The sequence below is a fragment of the Engraulis encrasicolus genome, chromosome 16 (assembly GCF_034702125.1).
Source record: "Engraulis encrasicolus isolate BLACKSEA-1 chromosome 16, IST_EnEncr_1.0, whole genome shotgun sequence".
Taxonomy (NCBI): Eukaryota; Metazoa; Chordata; class Actinopteri; order Clupeiformes; family Engraulidae; genus Engraulis; species Engraulis encrasicolus.
In genome coordinates, this window is record NC_085872.1 from 4,617,904 (window position 1) to 4,641,101 (window position 23,198).

Here is a 23,198-nt window from a genome sequence, read left to right on the forward strand (position 1 = left end):
GTCATGCGTACATCTATATGCACTCTGAAACGGACTGGTGCTCCTTAAGCTGCCTTCGGAGCCTGGCCACACATACTCACGAGGGGCCATTGTCATCCTATGTGCATCTATTGACTGGTCCCTGACCCCTTAGGCAGTGGGCCAAGAATCATAGCTCATCTAGAAAATGAGTTTCGTTGTGACCGTTTAGTGGCAACTTCAAAACATTTTCTTGATCAATTTGGGGGTGCTGAATCCAAATCTGCCTGTTGCCACGGCGTCAGCCTGCACATTTGGCCACCACAAGGGGCGCTATATTAATTTTTGCTTATTTATGGGTAGAAACAGAGTTTTAGAGTTTTCCTTCCTGTTCAGTAATAACATTTTACTGATCGCTTTGTAACAACATTTTCCATGAAGTTTTGGACCATTTCTTTACTTCAAGCCATGTTTTTCTCCAAACATGACAGTTGATTGGTTGAATTATAGAACAACATGCATTGCATATACATTACAATCTAGACTCAAGATGGAAGAAAATACTAAAATATGACTGTGATGCAGGATATTCTGTGCCCGTCATCATGGCTCCCTATGTGGGCGCCATTGAACATTTGGAACGCCATGCCCTCTTTGAAACTTTCATATCCCTTGCCAGTATTAATTATGAACTTTATTAACTGCTACGTGAAAGTTTGCAATGTGTTTCATGCCTTGTAATCTAGCATATGGATGCACACATTAGAGTCACAAACCCTATATTCATATTCAAACATTTCACGCACGCATCCACACATTCTTAGTTAGAACTATTGTACTACTCCCCTACAAAGGAAAAAATAACTCAACTGATCAAACTGTGCAACTGAGAGAAGTGACTTCCAAGTTTTTTGTATAATCCTGATAGTTTCTTTGAGTTCCGACACAGTAGTAGACGTACAGTAGTTGCTGTTGCCCCTTGTACTGCTGCAGAGATCTGAATTACTATTTTCTCAATTGAATAATTATAAATAATCATTATAATAAAAAGACCACGGCTATAAGATTATTGGTAAAATGGGCTCTGCATGGAATAATGATGACATATTGATACAATTGACAGTATGCAGGCCTATTGATACCAAAATTGACCTTTGACCCATAGTTGGCGCACTATTACTGGATATTCCACCTTGTATCTATCATTCTTGTGTCAAAGGGTCACGTAAAGACAACATGCAATAACTGACGTGGTGATCACTTGTTTTGTGCTCATAGTTATGACAAGCTATAATCTTCTAACCCTCTACTGCACTACATTGCCCTCTGGCAACCCAATGTTTTTTAAAGCCTCATGTCCAGTGTGTGTCTCTTTACATTATCAAAACCAATCAGAATGTTAGAAAAGACATGAAAGAACAATTTAGAGTGGTTTGGATGACACTATGTTGTAGTATTTGAAGGAGGGACTTCCTCTTGGGGTGCGAAGGACACAAGATATTTCGCATTATTAGTGTAACTAAACATGATAAAATCATGAAATAAAAAATACTTTTATGTGCACAAGGCTGTATAGAAGACTCTTATCAGGTTTTAAAAAGGGTTTCCCTTTGTGATTGTTTGTCTTTGCGTTGCCTCAATGCAACGTTGTTCGATAAAGGGGTACTTTTTTGGGTGACTTTGTTATTATTGTTTTGTTAGTGTGTGGTTGTGTAACCACATCATCACATATTTTATCCAGTAAAGACAAAAACTAAATGTTCTGAAAGTAAATTGGAAATATCTTATACATATCTGATATCTTATAATTTATACACATTTTGACAAACAAAATGAATTTAATAATGCTTTATGGATGAGCGCATCAGGATCTGCATGCTAGAGAAATTTCATCTGAAGTTCTACATCTAAATGTAGAAGAGAGGGAGTTGTGGTAGAGGAGGGGAAATATAGTATTAACTACTGCTTATTATTCTTCTAAATATGGGGGAGAATTGCCGTATCCAGCTTCAAACTCAGACCACCTGGGTACTTCAATAGTGGTACTGGGTAGGAGCCTACCTAAAGAATCAGAGTCATTGATAAAGTCAAAGCACACTAACTTTTGTCCATCTAAAGCAAATTTGTTTATCTTGGTCTCAAGAGAGATGAACAGACCAAGGATATGGATCACTGGAACCATGTCGTGTGATCTGAAGAGACCAAGATAAACAAATTTGCTTTAGATGGTGTCAAGCATGTGTGGTGGTAAACAAGTGAGTTTTACAAAAAAAGGTGTATCCTCTCATAAGCCAAGCATGGTAGTGGGACTGACATGGTTTGGGGATGCATGAATGCTGTCAATATTGGCAATCTGAAATACACCTAAAAGAAACATGCATGTCAACATGCACTGTGACTACTGAAGCAGATCATGATATTCTCCATAGGATTTCATTCAAATCTCACACCAATCTATTTAAGCCAGATGCAGACTCAAAATTTAAAAGTTCAATGCAAAGAAAGGTTGAAACGCACACTGATGACCTCCCTTGTCATCCCTTTTCATTTCGTTTCATTTCGAGACGATTCGAGCCAACATAGCCCCTTCTCTACTGGATTTTAATCTGGGGTGTACTCACTTTTGTGAGTACATGTTCAAACATGAATGGCTGTATTTTGTTTTTTTCTGAGTGAACAAGAAATTTAAGCGGTTAAATATGTTGTTAAAAGGTAACTAATCATTGTGTCAAAGTTACATTTCTGTAATGCTTTCCTATGAAAAGATATACTCAAAAATCTGCAAAACTGTGAGGGGTGTATTCACTTTCGTGATATACTGTAGTATAGAGTTCATTTCTTCCTGGAACTTTGCTGCCCAGGGTGGGCTGGTGGCAGGGCCCTAAGCCATTGAATAGTTTGCTTATGCCTCGGGCCAGCCCTGCCTGAGTCCTACAGATTAGGCCTATCCTTGTAGTCACTTGCACGGAATTATGGCTCACATGCAGTGGAGGTGTCTCCAATGGCGTATCTAAAAGCAATCCCACTTTTGACACCAGCAAATGGGGATAACTTTGCTTGTCCAGCTTCAAACACAGGCCCTCGGGGTGCCAAATGTGCAATATGACCACCACACCAAGCAGCCAGTCTCATTAACATGACATTTAGGGCACACACACACAAACCTAGTAATGATCATTCCATCACTGTGCACCTCTGTTTTACGTGAGGTAATTGCGTGTTTTGTTCAATTTTAAACTGAATAAAATTAAGAATATTGGGCCTACAGGATAAATAATCCAAAAAAATATATATATATTTTATCAATAAAATGTCTCAAAATGAACTAAAAAAATCATGCATAGCCATATTGTGTGCAGTAGAGGGCTAATTATCAGTAATGTCAAGCAATGTATGTTGAGTTCAAATTAATTGTTAACCTGTGGTACTTTGTTGCCATGCCATCTTCTTATTTTACAACATCAAAAAACTTTTCACAAAGTATGTTTAATAGAATATATACATTAACTTCATCCTTTTTTTCATAATATGAAATGCACAGTAGCTGCAGTGATTTCAAGCAGTTCATTCACCTACCACATGGTGGCGCTATGCCTATCTGCCATTACACACACAGAGAAATGTTGGTAGGCATAATACACAGTAATCTGTGAAGTTTCACACTTGTGAAGCACTCCAAAAGGAGTTGGTGACACATTTCCTGTTGAATGGCCAATTTTAATTAAATTCCCACATTACCTAATGTCGCTATTTCAACCTTTGTTTTTTAAATCAATGTGCAACTTTTGACGGTGGCAACACCTAGAATATTGATTTATGTACTATCAAGTACTTATATCAGCAAAAACCAAGTTGCCACCTGATCACTCCAACGAACCTGCAAGATAGGATTTCTGGCCCGCTGCCTACCTCTCTGACCCCCTTTTAACCATTGTCTCATATACTGTACATGAGTATGTGTTTGTGCATATGGAGGCATTTGTATGTGTGCATTCATATTGAGTCATGCTCTTCATTACGATGCTTTGTGTATAACTTGAGAGTCCTTTGTCTTCCATGTGCTTGCTGACTAGTTAGCGTTGGGCTTTGTGGTCTGTAGTCTGTTGTCTGTTAATTCCTCACCAGTTTCTGTGACTGCCGGCCTGGTACGTGGGGGTATCATACCGTATGGCTGCAGGCCTCAGACAGGGCTAGATGGGCATCATGAGTCTTCCTTACCATTTCACCCTGTTTCCTACTGTGAGACCAGAGTTTCCCATAGCCTTCAATCATCAGGAAAGCCTGTCTCTGGACACATACACAGTTTAATAATCTAGTAAAAAAAAACAGGATGCTATGTTCTCCGTTGTCAAATGTAGGTTGCTAAGAAAATGCATGCCAGAATGCCCATTGTTAATTTAACCCCCTGAAGAGAACACTGAAATGTATCGCTGAAGTTTACAAAATGCAAAAGGATTATTCTAGTACCTATATGAGTGGCCCACCATACTGTCAGCTTGTATCAGTGCACTGTCAGAGCAGTTGCTTAAGTATGAGCCCATTATTCATACCCACAGTGCAACTGATTTGTGCCTATGGATTTATGTTGAGTTGACTCAAATATGACCCCATAAAACCACCGTCAGGGTTCCATATTTCTTATGTTTGCCGTACGAGTGTTAACACGTTTTATATCGATGTCCACTCACCAGATTTAAATGAATGCACACACATGTCCCTACCCATGCTTTTGGCATTATGCCACTTCCATAATAACCATCATGCCGTAAATCTACTGATGTCGTTTTGATAAATAGCCTTTTAAACTCTGACTCTTTATAAAGGCTACTGATTGACACCCAAGTTATACAGAAATTATAATGCCCACTCAGTTATTATTGAAAAGGTCATTACAACACTGAAATGTTTCATGAAATAAAATACTGCCTGATGTCACAATGTGACATTTATGTGATATGGCTTTATGTGATAGCCAGATTAGACTCATATTTTCAATCAGCCTACATGATATGAACAACCGTTCAAAAGTTTGAGGTCCCCCTAATTTTATTGTGGTTCATTGTAATGTATTGTCTATGAATTCATTCCACAGATACTTTTTTCCAATATCAAGTTGCTTATTTGTTGTATGCAGAGAACAATGGCACAATAAACTGATTTTAGATTCGAGCTGAAATTGAAATGGAATAAGCTAAATTGTCAGAAAAAAGTATTGTATGGGGGAAAGTGTGGTGACCCCAAACTTTTGAGTTGTAGTGTACATATGTGAACGTTAATCAGAACAGTTCAAAGGCTGACTAAGCGGTTGTCGTGCAGTCGAGCTGCCTCTGTAGGTGCATGCCTGAAAATGTCCTCCATCCCCTCACCCTTTGACCCTTCTCCACCCCAGCGTGTCCGCAGTCAATAAGAACGTGACCATGAAATGTAGTCAGATTTTCTTATGGCTCATAACTTGAGGTAATCCTTCTTTTCATTGGCTCACAATACTTTGCAAGTGAGATTTTCATCCCACAGACAGAGGGGGCAGTCAAGAGTCTTTACTCACCTATTGATAATGCATTTGTGCATCAAGAGAGAGTGTTCCTTTAGATTTTTTTTTTCTCATCTTAAAATAAAATTAAAATATGACCACACAATGAAACTGAAACTCCGAAGAAGTTGGGACACACTATCATTTGAAACCATTCAATACATTCATTAGATGGAGAATAGTGAAAAGACATATTAACTATTGCAGCCGAGAAAAATATTATTCTGGGGGACATATATGCTCATTTCAAGTTTGATAACTGTCTCAAAGAATGTGGGACAGGACCAGTGAAATGCAATATCAGAATAAGCTAAAATAACACAAAGAAGAGTATTTCTAAATTAATTATATTGACTGACAGCATACATTTCCAGGTATAAAACCATTTGAGTGGCTGAGTCACTCGGATATAAAAAATGTAGAGGGAATAGTTACCATAGCTATTACATTAAGTATTGAGTTCCCTTTGAATTACCATGATTAAAGCTATCAAAACATGACCGTATTACGAATGTTTCATGTGAACAAATGATGCAGAGGTTTATCATTTTTCTATGCACCCGAGCTCACTTGAAATAAACCCAGAGGACATGGAAAACTGCCCTTTGGTTACAGAAGGCAAAACATTCCCTTCTTTTTTTAACGTAATAGAGTCTTGCACATCCTGTGCTACAGTGAAAATGAACCATCTAACTAGTTTTAGTGCTCAGTTCAAAAGTCAGCATCTATGATGGCATGGGGGTGCAGTAGTGCACTGGTTAAGCTCTTCTCACTCATCTGTAGAATTGAAGATTGTGCTGAATGATGTATATGGGTTTTAAACAGCATAAAAAGACACTCAGGCATTGTATTTTGAAGGGAGGCCTTGAATTATTGCCACATAATAAGGCCAAATTGCATTCTCTACTACTGTACTGTATGTTCTAACAGTTAAGCTCCATCGTAAGGATAACCAGGTGATGAAATGGGTGGCTTGTGGTCAAGACATGTCACACTGTGAGCACTAAAGAAAGGAAAACATTACGAAACTTGATGATGAATACACCTACCATTTGAGAATTAGCATTGTTTTATCATCTGGTTTAATTTAATGTTAAGTGTTGTACTTTTCGTTGTTTTTAGTCTTCAACATTTGCTGCTGTTTATTGCCCCTGTCCTTATTCTTTTTTCATATTCATTAATGTCCCCCAAAACAACAATTTTAGTCGGTTTTGACGGCTGATACGTTTTTGTTGTACTGTTCTTCATATGATGCAAGAATCAAATGTGTTGAAGATGCTTATTTTGTTATTACTCACAATTAACCTTGCATTCCAATTTCAATGGAATTGGGGTTTGTACTGTTGTACATAAAAAACACACACAAAAAACAAATGCACATGCTGTGTATATACAGGTAATAGACATGGTGCCACAGTGCCTCTGTTCCTATGGCATGACTCAGTGAATGAAATGATAACATACATATATACTGGACAGTTGGGTGCATTCCTGTGGACATGTAAACACAAAGCAGACCAATTAATTTAGCTGTAGTCATTTCTGCCATGGCTTGCGAGAACAATTCAACAACCCTAATGGATGCCTCATGTTACATGTGGAAACTTTTATTGTGAAATTGTTCATAGACCACTGCCAGTGTGTGTGTCATTAGCATCCCCAAATGTTATTTGTAGTAGCTGCCAAGAGAAATTACACGTATGCTTTAATCACGCGCAGCTATTGATATACCTGTGCCTTGTGTATACCCATCTCACGCAGAGCGATGTTGCGCATCAGATCTCTCCCGTTTGACCTCGTACAGTAATCACCTGGTCACCATGAAACTGTTCCCCCCCTCCCATCATCCTCTCTGCCTGGCCCATGTCCAGCTCTATGGTTCGTCTGGTGATGGGATGATGCTTCCCAGCTGGCTACCTGAGTCTACCTGGGAGAGCCACTGACTTTCCTACCTTTTCCCCCTTGCCCCTGCACACTACCCCTCCTATTGTCCTGTGAAGCCCATAGCCCAGCCAGGGCAATTAGAGATGCAACCCCCCCCACCACCACCACCACCACCACCACACAAGACGCACACCTCAGGTAATAAGGACGGCCTCGTTCGGCAGTCAGCAAGCCCTTTAGTCTTCCCTAATGGGACGTCATTATTGTCAAAGAAACAATGTAAATGTAAATGAACACTCTCATTAGTTGGATGCAGGGGAGAGCTGCTTTTCTATTGCACCAAGCGGCTGTTCAGTTCTCTGGCATCCTGTTTGTTGTTGTTTTTTTTCTCACTGCATGCATACATGTATGCAAGTGCACTGACATGTTTGCGTGCGTGCGATCGTGCGTGTGTGCGTTCGTGCATGCGTTTGTGCTTGTGCTTGTCCGTAGCTGCGGGCCTTGTGTGTGTTCACCTTGAGAGGTGGAGGGAGGTCTAGATAAGACCTCCGCTGGTTATGTGGGTTAGTGCTGAGTGGCGTTGTGCTATGTTCCCTCTGTCCCAGGAGGCCAAGGGGCGACGCTCCAGATCCCTCTCCCCAGGGAGTGGCAACCAGGCGCCAGAGGAGGAGGCCGGTGCCAAGCTCCAGAGGCTGCAGGAACTACTGGCTCTCAAGGTGAGGAAGACCTGCTCTACCTACTGTACCAGGGCCACATTCAGGGCTGAAAAGTCTAAAGCGAAGTATTGAACATATATTATATTGTGTTTATTTAATAATACTCTCACACGGCAATTGTTTCAATGTTTATTAAATATGAGGTCACATTCAACCTTATTGGAGTACCGATATAGGTCACCCTGATTTTGCTGCTGTATCTTCTTTGCTGCCTTTGCCAGTTCTTTTCCACAAGAAGCCTGTCTTTGTCTATGTGTGTGTGCCTGTGCGTGTACGTGTGTGTGCGTGCGTGCGTGTGTGAATATACACACTGCAGAAAGAACTCATGATCACTGTGATCACTGTGACCCCACTCATCTCTCCCCCCATGTGTGAATGTCACAGCACCTCTGGGAGGACAGCAGGAAGCAGTCGGAGCATCTCCTTCTCCCCCCCCCCCTCCTCTCTCCACCTCCTCCCTTCCTCCTCTCTCGTCTGTCCTCTCTCCCCCTTGCCTCCTCTCCTCTTCTCCCTGGTGCTGAAGTGCTGCCCAGACGCCCTCTACTTCTCCGCTCGCTCCTGATGACTCAATTATTACCCCCCAGCAGCAATTACAGCCTGACCGAGATAATGTCTCCGGGAGACTCACCCACTCCCACGCCGCACCTAACGGCACCTTGGCCCGGTAGGACGCCAAGCTGCTGTGTGTGTGTGTGTGTGTGTGTGTGTGTGTGTGTGTGTGTGTGTGTGTGTGTGTGTGTGTGTGTGTGTGTGTGCGCGCCTGACTGTGCGTGTGTGCAGGATGTGGTGGTGTATGATCCAGATGCCAGGCTAATGGCGTATGAGGCTCCATGTTGTGGGGGTGAAGTGGAGTTTACTGGGCTGGTGGCGTGAGGAGGATGGCAGATGGGGGGCTGAGGATGACGGACGGAAGGACCAGAGGACAGTGACGGTCTCCCTCCTGAGCCGGCACAAAGGAACTGTTGTTTGGCTGACCAGTGCTCCCTAAGTGACCTTTCTTAACTTTTGCACATTTATTGTCTTTCTATCTCTCTCTCTTTATTTCTCTCTCTCTCTCTCTCTCTCTCTCTCTCTCTCTCTCTCTCTCTCTCTCTCTCTCTCTCTCTCTCTCTCTCTCTCTCTCTCTCTCTCTCTCTCTCTCTCTCTCTTTCTCCATATATCTCCATATCTGTCAATACACACACACACACACACCCACACACACACGCACATATATATACACACACACACACACACACACACACACACACACACACACACACACACACACACACACACACATTCACCCAAACATGTGCGCGCACACACACAAACACACACACACGCACTGTAACACCCACCAATGTAATAACTTCCCACCAACGTAATAACCCTGCCAACGTTCCTGTTAGCCTAATAATTCTTGCCTCCTACCAACGTAATACAAAGTTTCCTGCTAACGTAATAATTATTAGTACTGCTTAGTTGCAGTAGTCTATTTTATTTTATGAAACTGAGGGGGGCGTTGAGAGGCTTATGATGAGGTCCAGGGGGCGTTTATTCAAAAAAAGGTTTACAGCCACTGTGTTACATTAATGTGCCTGGCCTTTTCATTCCAGTCAGAGCAACCGTAATGCATTGTAGAAATGCCAGGTCTCTCAAGGAGCCTTCAGCTGTCCATTATGGGGAGTCCCTAAATGCTCTCTGGCGAATCTGTGGGTGACAAAATACTTCTAGGCTAATTCTAGGCTTCTTGAAGTTGCTTTTGATGAACTTTATAGGTTCGTTTGAAAACAGTAAGTTTTCTCCATAGTGACACCTTGCAGTTCTTTGAGGAACTTCGAAGTCTTAATAGTGTGGAAAATACTCTTAATAATAATAATAACTGTATTTGTATAGCACAATATCATACAAGGCATGCAGCTCAAAGCGCTTAACAAATGGATAAACATCAATGTTAAAAATGACAATAAAAGTGACTTAGAAAAGAGAGACAGAAACAAGAAAAAAAAGCGAGAAGACAAGTGAAGAAACTAGACAGAATAGAGAAAATAAGTAGATAGATAAATAAGTCTTCACTGCAATCATGCTCCTCACTAAGCCTAACTCTGTAACTCTGAAAAGGAAAGGTTCCTCAAAGAAGCTTCAGAATGCCTCTGTGGAGGATTCTTCAAAAGATCTCTTAGGAATCTATGAATCACAAATTAGTTCTCAGACTTATTATTACGTTGGCAGGAAATTATTATGTTGGCTGGGCTATTACATCTGAAATGCACACTTTTTTATGACGTTAGCAGGATTATTACGTTGGTGTGTGAAGATATTAAGTTGGTGGGTGTACAGTGTTACACCTTCTACCAACATAATCATTTCCTGTCAACGTAATAATTATTATGAGTGGAGGTGGGGGTGTGTCCCATTTACATTTGTATTACTGCTCAAAACTCTGTGTACCGTTAAATGTGTAAGAAAAGAGATGAGAATGTCATTAATGAATACAGAAATCCTGGAATGTCTTGGGCCCTTCAATACAATAATTGTGTGACAATAATTTCCTGACAGCGTAATAATTATACAGGCTATTACGTCTGAAACGCACACTTTTCTATTACGTTGGCAGGGTTATTACGTTGGTGGGAAGTTATTACGTTTTGGGTGTTACACTTAATTTTCTGCCAACATAATAATTATTACGTTTGCAGGAAGCTGTGTATTACGTTGGCAGGAGGCAAGAATTATTACGTTGGCAGGAAATTATTCCGTTGGCCAGGCTGTTACGTCTGAAATGCACACTTTTTTTATTACGTTGACACGGTTATTACGTTGGTGGGAAGTTATTACGTTGGTGGGTGTTACAACGCACACACACTGCTTTGCATGCGCTAGCTCAAACACAACCTCCCCAAGCACACACCGCCACCGTCAGCGAAAGCACTGAAGCAGCAGGAGAGATGCTTGAGAGCATGTCTGCAGGAACTGCTCGCTCTCTCTAAACTCATCAGCGCTTCACTCCTTTGACCTTCATTTCCCAGCACTCTCCCTCTCTGTTCTCTACGTCCCTCACACTCCCTCAAACTGTTCCATTTCTTCATGAAAATATCAGCCACAGACTGTTAATATAGGTCTGTGATATCAGCACCCTCCCTCCCATTGTTGACAAGTTTGGCAGCTAAGGTGTGTGCCCATCACTCTGTTCTTAGTGCCTGTGAGTGGTAAAGATGCCGTCATGAGATACGTGCCTAATAAACAGACATTTCTCTGCAGGTTTCCTCCACCCCTTGTTAAGTCTGGTGGGTGAGGAAAGTTTGTCAAGGGCTTTGGTTTGGTGAAACCCACTGAAACAAAACTCTTTGCAATGTAACTTTGTGTCTTGTCGCTTCACATTTTAAATATGTCACATTTATGTATTTGTTTGTTTATTTTTAAACTTTTGCTGTGTGAAGAGTCCCCACTTAAAAACTGTGCAGCACTAGTAAGGGTGGTTATTGATTGTATGGGGGTGCCTGGCATGCTCTACTGTAGCCAGAAATGTAGCCTTCGCATGACGAACCCTGCAGATGCCATGATGTGGCTAATACCCTGTCACTCTGATACAGACAAGCAGCCGATCAATCTGTCTGCTGACCAGTCTCTCCTCTTCTCCCTCCTCTCTCTCTGGACTCAGCCTCCTTCATTAGAGACCAGTTGTATGTTGTGTGTTTTCGTGTGTGTGCACGGGTTTGTGTTTTCTAATTTTTTTTTCTTCCTTCACGGTTTTGTTGTTGAAGGGTTTTAGTGTGTGTCCTCTCTTGTGAATCTTGGAGCAGTAAATCCATACTTGTCACATTGGCGGCTGGCCTCTGCCTGGCGTTGTTCTCTTTGTCCTTGTTAATAATAACAGGGTTCAGGGCCCTGCATTTCCCTCCCGGCAGGGCTGCCGTGTCATAGCAGCGGTAAACAAGCTTCCCTCCCTTCAAAAAGCCGCTCGACAAGTCTCCCGGCCCTGGCCACTCAAGCAGAAAGCAGCCCCTCGCCTTGTTTCCCTCACTGCTCGCTGCCAGCTAAGGTCAGAATAATAGGGGGCCTTTCTTGTCAGGAAAATCTATATGTTCACCTCTGAAAAGTCCCATGTAATCTCTGGCCTTTTCTCCTACTCCTCCTCTTCCCCTACACCCCGCAACCCACACCTCCCCTCGTTTGTGCTTTCGTCGTCTGTTTTTTTCAAAATGGCTGGCAGGCTAAGGCCAACATTTGTGGGCGATTTGGGGGGAGCAACCTCACTCAGTGGGTGCCCCCATGCTGTGGGGCGCGTGGCTGGCGTGGGCTCGTCACGCTCTCCCCATTGGCCGCCTGCTGACACGACGGCCTGTGATTATGTCCCAGGTGCCCGGGTCAGGATGGAGGCCCGCATCACGGGGAGGGGGGTGGAGGCAGACAGAACGTTCACTGGGACTAAAGTTTTTAAAGTGGCTCTGAAAGAGTTCAAGTAGGAAGAAAAACAACTCTAGAAGTTTATATATGTCAAACAATGACAAAAAAATAACTGGAAACTTTCTGTATGTTTTAATGGTTTCAGTTTTTCATTTTGTCATGCCATATTCTGTCATGAAGATACTGAAAGCAGCTTTCCTATGAATTTTTGATCAGTATCAGTTTGTCTTTTGTTGTTGTTAATGTGAACAATAGACCGAGGAGAACCAAGCACTACGGAAGGCCCATGACAGGCGTCAGGATCGTCTGCGTCTGATACAGACCAACTACAGGACCCTCAGGGAGCAGCTGAAGGAAGCAGAGGCGACGCAGGGACAGTAAGTAGCCAACCTCCAGCACCTCCAAACACCAGGACTAACATCTGTGTGCTTACTGTAGTTGCTGTGATTGATGGACTTCATTAAGTCCAAAGGTGAACAAAGGTGCACAATTGAATGACATTGAGATGCTCCAAAGTATCAACACTTTTTGCAGTCTTCCATGGCACTGGCACTGGTCTCTTCTAAACCAACCCGTTGTCTTTTTTTGTTTAACGTTTTATATTAATTTGAAAGGAAATGTCAAGGTAGCAGTGGATCTGAGCTTTTAACAGGCGTGAACCCTATGGAAAACAAACAGAAACCGTTGCCTCTTGCCAGGTCTGGTTTATTTGAAAATCCCGAGATCTTGTGATGGTGGGGTGATGCAGAAAATGTCACTTAGATTACCCTAGTTCCCTCACTCCTCACCTCTCAAGCCTTTTAAATGTAACTAATGGAAGCGTATGTTAAGTATCCACATGGGATGCAAGTGTTGACCTTGTCAGCTGTGCTCTCCCTGGGTTAATTAAAGAAAACAGCAGTGCAACGTGAGCCCATGTGAAAGGAGTGTGAATATATTCACTTCAGCTGGGTGTGCATGTGTGAGAGGGTGTGAAATAGAAAGAGCACATGAGCAGTGAACAAAGCGATATGTATGAGACATATGTTTTACATTTTCCTTTCTATTGCAGTGTTGTCAAGGCCTTTCATAATTGATCATTCTGAATATTGTCAATGTTAAAACACTTTTTTTCAATCTGCAAAATCATTTAACATTCATTTATTTTATTTATTTTCCATCGATTACCTATTGCACAAGAACACATCAAATACACTCTGTGATACCATAGAGACTGATTCTTGTTTTACTATTTATTTGAGGGTTAAATGTAGAAAGCCTCTGTCTGTGTTTGTTTGTGACTTTTTTTGTCAAGGCAAACAGAAACTTTAGGAGGCAAAGACCCCCAAAGGGGCCCGTGCCAGTCAAGAGAGAGAGACAATGGAGAATGACTCGAATCACCCCTGCTTAACGCAGAGAAATCAGTCCTAACAAGTCAGAGGGGAGACACGTCGGCTCTCATTGCTTTTTTGGGCTTGTTAAGGATCCCAGGCTGCCACCATGCTGGGCTGACACTAGGCTGCACAACCTCCTTCCCTCCCCTCTGCACTTTTGTGTTTCTTTTCTTGTGTCATCGCTCTTGCAGACAGTTCTGTTCATTTGTCTCTTCATGCCACATGGACAGAATTGTTTGTGATTGCTGCAGAACTCAAACAGTTTTCATCAGCTATCCGTTTTCATCAACCATTTCCTCTAGTTTGTGTGTATACAGTGTCCAGAGTGTTTGATACACATTTCCATATTCTTTGAAAAAGTGAAACATATTAGTGTTTCAAGTTGATTTAATTAGCTTTTGACGCTAACCCTGCTAGTTTAAGCATCTCGTTATTTCCGGCGGTCATGCATCAATCATCAGTTGGTTGTGGGAGTTTCATTCAGCTGGTGGGAATGAGAGTGGACAGCAGAGAGGGGGCCGCAGCCACGTGTTAGCGCGCAGCAGTGTGCTAACTGGTCATTAGCATGCCGCAGCTGCCTGGTGCAGAGCTGCACCCAGCCTAACTCGCCACATCATTCATGATCACCTCCACGCTAACCCAACCTGATGGAGGCAGGACGGCGAGGAGGTGGGGAGAACTGGGCAAAATAGCACTTACCGAGATGTTTTTTCTCCCTAAATAAGGCTGGGACAGTGGGATTGGTAAATAAAATTAAAGGCTATTAAAACATCTACACCCTGATCAAAGTTGCGTTCATAAACAGATTCGCCCGAATCAAAGCAATTAGTAGGCGTCTTTCAGGAAAGTTCTAGCACTTTTACCCTGCTCTGCCTCATAACGAAGTCCAGCTCGCTGCAGGAGGTGCTGGGATGGGTGGTGGGGGTGTTTCCTCTGGTGCACGAGCTCTCAGGGACTTCATGAATCATATATGGCTCCATTGGAAGAAGATATCCGAGCCATTTATTGTTGCGTTCGGTAATGCATCTGGACAGCTTTGCTAGTGAAGTACTTTTGCAATCAAAGACCCCTGATCAAGAGTTTGTAGTCGCTGTCAGAGTTTTGTTCACTTCTTGAATGCAAGCTCTCTGTCTCGCCAACACTCCCATATCACATATGAAAATGCCACTGAAGGAGTTCAAGCGGCCATGATCTCCCAATGGGCCCGTGGGCCTTGATGGGTGTTACTGGCTCTCTCTGTGGTCTCCACCTCAACAGTGGGGCTTAAGTGGTGTTAGACTTGTGTATCATCGTCTGCGAAACGGACACCACCACATCACAAAGGAATAGGGCCATCCCGTTCTGCTCCGTTCTCCGCATCTCTCTGTAGCAGCTAATTGGAAAAGTGGAGAGGCACTTGTTTCTTTTTTTCATTTTTTATTTCTTGCATGGTTGGTGTGCCTCGTGTTTGTCGTTGGTGCCGGCCCCTGCTTGCGGTAATTAGTGGGCGAGCGAGTGCTGCGCTGCGGAGGGCTGCAGGCTGATGGATGGGCTGGATGCAGACGGCCTTGGGGAGCCAAGCGGGTCAGCGCCTAGCGTAGGTGTGCCACCACCAGAAAAGTGCCATTAAGTATTCATAAGTCTGGTTTGGTGTGAGGGTGACCTTGTTTGTGTTTCTGCCATTATTTAGATTTTCTCCAGCACACTGGGACCTCACAGCCCCATGCCACCCAGGCACTGCCTTGGGCTTGTGTGTGTGTTTGTGTGTGTGTGTGTGTGTGTGTGTGTGTTTGTGTGTGTGTGTGTGTGTGTGTGTGTGTGTGTGTGTGTGTGTGTGTGTGTGTGTGTGTGTGTGTACACGTGTGTGTGTGTGTACACGTGTGTGTGTGTGTACACGTGTGTGTGTGTGTACACGTGTGTGTGTGTGTGTGTGTGTGTGTGTGTGTGTGTGTGTGTGTGAAATTAAGTCAAGGCCACTTATTTAAATACTTCTAAACATGCAAGAGACTCAAAAGGAATGTGTGAGTGGCCTGCCTCATTTTTCCAGTTTGCATTTGGCTAAAGGCTACCGGCAGTCAGTCTCATTTTTTTGTGTGTGTATTTTTTATTTATTTATATATATATATTTGTTGTTTGTGTGTGTCTGTGTTTATGTATGCAGATGTGCAGGAAAGTGTGGGTTTTATTGTTTGTTGGTTGACATGTATGCTGATATGTGAGGAGTGTTGTATTTTTTTGATGATGCTTTGTGTATGACCATATGTTTGCATTTCTTCTTGTTATATGTAATCTATGTATTATTATATTTATTTACTTTGTGTGTGTGTGCGTGCGCACGCGTGCGTGTGTGTGTCCCGCATGTGTGTGTGTGTGTGCGCAGAGGCCAGACAAGGACTGTTCGAGCGGAGCCCTGGGAGCTACGTCAGGAGAACAGCGATGGTGTGTGGAATGAGCTTGCCTTCTTCAGGAGGCAAAACAAGAAGCTCCTCGCTGAGATGTAAGACAGACCTCCCCCTCCATTTTTCTTCTCCAGCTGGCTACTTCAGGTGTTTCCAGAATGCACTGGTCCAAAATAATGTCATTTAAAGAACCCTCTCACACCCTCTCAGACACATACACAGGCGTGTCATCCCCCCCCTGCAGTTTGAGAGTGTTAAACTTTGGGTTGGCCCTGGTGAACTTGCCAGTGTCCTCTCTCTCTCCCTCCGTCTCATTACTCAGTCTGCCAGCGGGCAGCAGCGCATGGTCATTAGGCCTCTCTCATTTGGAAAATTGGCGGCTCAACATTCACACATTGAGGCCTCTCCTTTCTCTCTGCACTTCTCTCTTGTCTGTCTCTCTCTCCATCTCTCTCTTTTTTCGGTTTGAAGGAAAGATGGAAAAGAAAGAAACTCATCCTATTTCAGACCGTGTCTGCAGGAAGTGTCTTGATTCTCTCTGTCGTGTCAATGCTAAAAGATTCCTCCGTTTGAGAGAGAGTAATGCACCGGCATAAAATAATTTGATTAAAATCGTGCTCTGAGTAAGAGTTGAGTACCGGATGAGGTATTTCCACGCTGGCCTATTAGTTATCACAACTTAATTCACATAGTCTGCCTTTTCTGTAGCTCGGATGTTTATGCATGACCTGTTCAGAGGGGGCAACTGCCCATGTTTTCTGCTCAGGACCAGTCGTGCTGGAAACCCTTTGGTAAATGTGTGCATAGCTGCCAGGTCCCCAGAGGGATGCCCAGCGCTGGTGACACAGTAAGCTCTAGTTCAACCTCCAGCGTTGGCTGTGTGTGTTTTTGGTGTGCGGCAGGGCGAGCGGGGCCAGGCTTGTGTTAATTACTGTGGCTCTTGTCTGCTGGAGGTGCCGCTCTTCATTAGCCCGTGTCCCCACGGGTGTTGTCGGGACTCTCCTCAGCCCATTGCCGCTGAGGGGGTTCACCCTGCCTGCCCGCTGCAGCCCTCCCCTCCCCCGTTTGATCTCCAGCACGCCGCTGCTACCCTACCCTACTACAGGAGGCCTCCTCAAGCCCCACCACACACCCTCCCCGAAACACACACACACACACACACACACACCCTCTACCCCCCCTGCTCTGTCCTCCTAATCCCAGCTGAGCTCATTATGATGTAGCCCGCCTGCCTCTTCCTCTCTCTCACCCTCCTTCTCTCCCTTTCCCCCCCTCTTCCTCTTTCTCTTTCTCTGTCCCCCTCTCTCTGCCTCTCTCTCTCTCTGAGCCTGAGCTGTCTGTGCTAATTACGGGCCAGTGGCGGCGGCTGCCTGTTAGGGGCTGGGGCTATGCCGTGGCTAATGCGGCCGCCCGGCCGCGCTCCTGTGGAAGTGACCTGCGGCGAGCACGAGGGTGCCGGTCTGTTTCGCGCTGCACAGCGCCTGTCCACAGGGGTTTGGGCTGATCCCCTTCACGCGGCTCTGGCCGAGTGCTAAGTACACTTGGCTAGGGCTATCTCGTGCTTTCACTTAAAGGAGGAGGAGAAGAAGAAGAAGGGAAGAGGGCGGCAGCTTCCCTTTGATCTGCTCTGGCCCCATTGACCATTACTGGCGTGGCAGTGTGATAGAGTAAGCACAGGTCCCCTCCAAAACGCATCCCATCTTGCTCTGTCTCTACTTTGGTTCTTCTCTACCTTATTGTCTGTCATTTTCTTTCTTTTGTTCTCTCTCAATGTGCTCCTACCTTGCTTGTTCTCCCCTCCTTACTTCGCTCGCTCCCCCTCTCTCTCTCTTTCTCTCTCTCTCTCCCTCTCTGAGTGTTTGTTTTAGCCTTTATCTGTTTCTGTTTCTCTCTTGTTTTCTTACCCCCTCCCTTTCTATTTCTTTCTCTCTCTTTCTCTCTCTCTCTCTCTCTCTCTCTCTCTCTCTCTCTCTCTCTCTCTCTCTCTCTCTCTCTCTCTCTCTCTCTCTCTCTCTCTCTCTCTCTCTCTCTCTCTCTCTCTCCCTCTCTCTCTCTCTCTTACACCCTCCCTCTCCCTCGCCTCCGTCTGCATCTCATGTTTATTGTGAGGGGCGAGAGGGATGGTAAGAACATGGAAGGTGTAATTAGGCTGGGCTTTCTTTATCAAACTGTTTCACAGCCCAGCGAAGTAAATTACTGTTGATAGCCAACAATTAAGCAAGGGCCGAGCGGCGCAATAACAAGCCAACAGGCCCATGCTGGAGGCCCACTAAGTGGCAGTGTGCCATTCTGCTGACCGTATTAAGATGATTGTGCTCGTGAAGGTTGCGCTCATAAGTGTTGCGATGATTCGTTAATGGTTAATTACCTCCTAGCGGCAAGTGTAATTGGCGGCGGCGGCTGCTGTTGAGCGGTTAGGCCTGGCAGCGGCGGCCGCAAGAGCCCCATCGCCACGCGCTCATTTCCTGGCGGCCGCGCTCCGCTGCAGGTGCTCCTGAAGGCCCAGGCCACCGCTCGGCCATAAAACTCAGGGGCAGCGGGGGCTGAGTGGCCATCCACGCTAATGAACAGGTTGCCTGTTTCTCTTCAGGAGAGAGTGTGGAGGGCATCCTGTCCAGCTCCAGCTCCTCCTCCTCCTCCTCCTCCTCTGAGCCGTCTCACAGCGGAGTTGTTGCTTCTCCTCCATCACCCAAAGATGAAGATACAAAGGGCATGCGTCAGGACATGCGTTGGGAAACTGTAGGCGTTCAAGTTGTTTCTGTATCCTGAAAATTGTGGAGGTTGAGGTGCCCAGTGAAATGGCACATCTTTGGGAATTGAATTTGCAGTATCGACTTATTCATTCCGGTAAGAGACATGTCGTTAGTAATATAAGTATGTCGAGTTGTTGGTGAATTAATAGATTAGAACTGAGACCATTATTCTAAAACCACCTCATCTTTAATTCTGTCATGCTTCAGTGTGCGGTTCAGTAACGTTTGCCCAAAGTGTAAATTGAAATTGGCAGGGAAACAAAAGGGAGTTGTCAACACTTGTGTTTACTGAGAAACAACGAGGTCTGAATGTCAGACAAAGACCTCAGTTTGATATTGGACTTGAATACACTCTGGGGAGAAATCATTCAAATGAAGTAAATTGCGAAAGCAAATCAAGCTAAGAGGCAGATGTGTTTCAACTGACATTTCTTCCTTGTCACCTAAGCGAGGTGTGGAATGTTGATCTCTCTCTTTCCCTCTGTCTCTCTCATTATGCTCCGGTCTCGCGCTCCATGTGTCCACACTTGTTAATTGTTGTTAAAGGTCTGGTGGTGAAAAGAGGCAGGAATTATTTAGGCCTCATAAACAGAATAAACACAGCCCTTAGCTGCAGACTGGCACACTCAGACGACATCAAAGCATGAATTAAGCAGCCATTACGCCGGGAAAAAGCCTTTGAGATGATTTGTGCTGCGCACCCTCCACTGAGAGTGACCATTACAGACATGATCCCGACTTTGACTTTAATGAAGTTTAATAAAGTTTACCCCTTTTTGCGCTGCTGTTTTTCCTTTTCATCTTGATTGCTAAAAGGTGTTTGGAGTAATGAGTGTCTTTTGCCCTGGGTCCTTAGCTAAGATGCTAAGATGGGGGGGAACACGGAGAGAAGTAATGTTTTATGCATGTTTTGAAAAAAGACCACGAGTGCTTGCCCCTTCCATCAATTATTTGTTAAATTAATTATTCGTAAAAGTTAGTACAGCGTTTAATGATTTAGTGGGGGGTAGCTATACTGTGGTAACACAAGTCATTGCTGTCCCTTATTACCAAAATTAGTAAATCAAAAGTTGTATTAATCAGTTGAGAGAGCTCACAGCACCCTCGGTAGAGATGACTTAAGCCACAAGGTTCTGCTTATATCGTGTGGTTGGTTAAGGGCACATCAAATATGCACAGAAAAGCAATGTTTATCGTAACATTACCATTGTAAATATGTATTCTGCCAGATAAGTGTTTTAGCTGACTGTGTCTGCTACACGTAGTCTGGTGACAACTTTTCTTAAGTGTGTTGTATTTTGTACAAACTCTGCAAACTAGTTTTAGAGTTGTGAAAACACAACACACCAGAGGTAGTAAGTATCTACAACCACATCATATCCATCACTGAATTATTACCTTTTCTTTATCTATTTCTAAGATATCATTCTTCTTTACTAATTTTGGCACTGCTTATTTTTGTTTAATTTACACCTTATTGTGACTCACGAAATTCCCCATGATCCTCATGATACACATGATAAAGTTGCGGTTTGAGCTAGCTATATTGTCACAGTGACTTAAAGGGTTAAAATCTATATTGATATTATATAAATATTTTCCTCAGACAAATGTGAAAATGTTTAAATATAACCAGTACTGTTGGAGCACATACAAGCATTATATATCCTAACATTTAACAACTGTAGGAGGCATTGAAAGAAATGGCAGAAGCAGAAGAGTAGCATTGTTGTAGTATTCATGTATTGGCTAGAACGGGCTCAAAGCCACTTTAAATTTGACCTATATACTAATTGTCACTGTATGTGAAAACATACATTCTGCTAACAGATCTCGGTAATGCAACAACCTGACTTGTCATTCACACAACAAATAACATTTTCATTGTAATTTTGTGACAAAGAGGGCTCATAAGGCCAGGTTAGACAATATAGGCGTTTTTGTGGAGCACTGCATGGCACTCATCTCACTGACATCCATGATATCACCTTGAACATTTTAGTATTCAAAACTTGTATCTGTAAGTAACTGTCTGTAGAAGTAATTGTAGTACTAAAACTCTTAAGTATAAGTTGAACTAGGTAAGCATCTATCCCAAAGGCTTTTGGTTCTGCTTACTTTGTGGGCACTTAAAAGTACACTTTTGGCATATCGTTAATATCATGGAGCTGTATGCGGTAGCAAATCTCCATTCTATTTTTTATGGTCTTTTAGTGAGTCAAATCAAATAATATAAAACACAAAGCCTCTACAGGGATCCTATATAGCATTTAATAATTACACCAAAGGTAAGGTGTCATGCACACAGGTCTAGATCTTCTGGGGTTGTTTGATTTCCCCTCTAGTCAGAGTGGCGTACACGATGGATTGTCTCGGCCTGCTCAGACCTGGACCCCAGTGGCCTGCCTTCTTGCCCTTGAGCCATTCTACAGACGGCCATGTGTACGGCGTCTGGTGCACACTCGCAACGCAGGCCCTGGTCCGCTGGGGAAGCTCCCTGACTTCAGAGCCATCTTTCTGGTCTAAGACCGCAGACAATTCCCCACAGTGGCTCCAAACGATGCCTTTCCTCAGTCTTTCACCCCTAAATGCGAGCACGATTCCTCCTCCTCCGCAGCCTCAAAGTGCCAGGAGTGCTTTTCTGTCTCTTGTTTTTCCTGTGTGCCGAGCATGAAATGGATAGAGGGGGGAATGAGAGAAGAGGAGGAGAAAAGGAGGAGAAGAAAAAGCTAGCGAGTGAAAGCCCAGTGGTCAGAAATGATGTACTGCTGTGCTCCCAGGGGCAGTGGATGGCAGTTTGTGCTCTAAGCTGAGTTTGCTAGCTCAGGTAAAAGATCAAATAATGGGCAATGTATGGCTTAGGGCTGTCCTCCCTTCTGTATAGACAAGGGAATTGGAGGAATGCACATTAAAATGGATCATTATCCTCCTTAGACAACCTTTTGTCTTTGCATTTTATTCGTGATGCATATCTTTTGGCCTGTTTGTCTTATAGTCCAGTTGCTGCTGTGAACAAAAAGTCAAGTGGTGCATATTTAGAATATTTCTTTCTCGTTTCCACATTATGTGATCGATAACGGTGTTAGAGACCATTTCTGTAAAGTCAGTCTGACAGTAGTGCTGTAGTAAATATGTTACTGTTTTTTGTTGTCCTTCGTGGAAGGTTTGCATCAAAACGTGCTACCTGGATTTTCTTTATTACCATAAACCTGCTCTGGTTTACCTCTCCCCGAGGCAAATGACTGGATAAATGCACTTAAATGCATCCGAACTTCCCTATGTCTAAACTAGCCAGGAGAGAAATGCCTCTCTCCCTCTCGCTCGCTCTCTCTTTTTGTTTTTTATTTGGTGCTGTCCGTTCGCCGTCGGCCACATTTGGGATGTGCGCTGTGATGAATGCACTCCGCCGGTGTTGAGTGTGAGCCAGCGCTCTCGTTTATTCTCCCCCTTTATTACTGGAGGCGCTTCGCTGAGACCACCAGGAACCTCTCAACCCCTGGTGTTTCCCCCTCTTTGCCTTTACTTATTTATTCCAAGACACATCCAACCGGCCGGGCAGCCTCTGGAGAAGACCCCAGTTAAGATCCTGAGGGAGCTCCCCCGACTGCAAATAAACATCTGTTATTCAAATGGATGTATTCACACAAGGAATCACGGGCTATAAAGCGTTGAGGGATGAGATGGAAGTGGTGCATGGAGAGAGAGGAGTGGGGGGGTTGGGGGTGGGTGGGTAGCTGAATCTCAGAAAACAATTATACACTGTTGACAAAGGAGAACAGAAAGGAAGAAAGAGAGGCAGAGGGGGAGAGAGAGAGGATTTGCTCCAGTCACTGTGTTTTTTAAATGAACTGCTGTCAGGTCTAGCGAGACTGGAGGCTCTGTCTCCACGGCAGGTGTGGTGTTGGTACACCTGGTTCTTTCTTTAGATGTGTGGGTGTTTGTACAGACGTGGCCCAGGGGCCTTAGGCATCCAGCGAGTTTTCTTGCTGCTGCTGCAGCCCTTAAACAGAAGTTGCTCATCTGCAGAGTTTGATTTGAGCCTGTAAACAAAGGACTTGAAAGTCCAGCTACAGTGTGTCCTTGAGAAGCAGCTTTACCTGCATACCGTTGCCTTTAGGCTGTGTAAAAGCACCGCAATATTGTGGCTCGGTTTATTATCTTTTTTCCGCATAATGATATCGGTTTTATTGGTGGAACGTCACTTCCAAATTATAGCG

The 23,198-nt window shown here is 43.9% G+C and overlaps 1 protein-coding gene across 3 annotated transcripts in view; it reads left to right on the top strand.

Moving 5' to 3' along the window:
• The window catches only part of cntln (centlein, centrosomal protein), a 90,600-nt gene that overhangs the window by 22,966 nt on the left and 44,436 nt on the right, over positions 1-23,198 (top strand). For all 3 annotated transcript variants that reach the window (XM_063218336.1, XM_063218335.1, XM_063218337.1), the window contains exons 11-13: positions 7,978-8,088; positions 12,733-12,854; positions 16,210-16,326. In XM_063218336.1, coding sequence (XP_063074406.1) covers positions 7,978-8,088; positions 12,733-12,854; positions 16,210-16,326 — 350 coding nt within the window. The remainder of the gene's footprint in view (positions 1-7,977; positions 8,089-12,732; positions 12,855-16,209; positions 16,327-23,198) is intronic.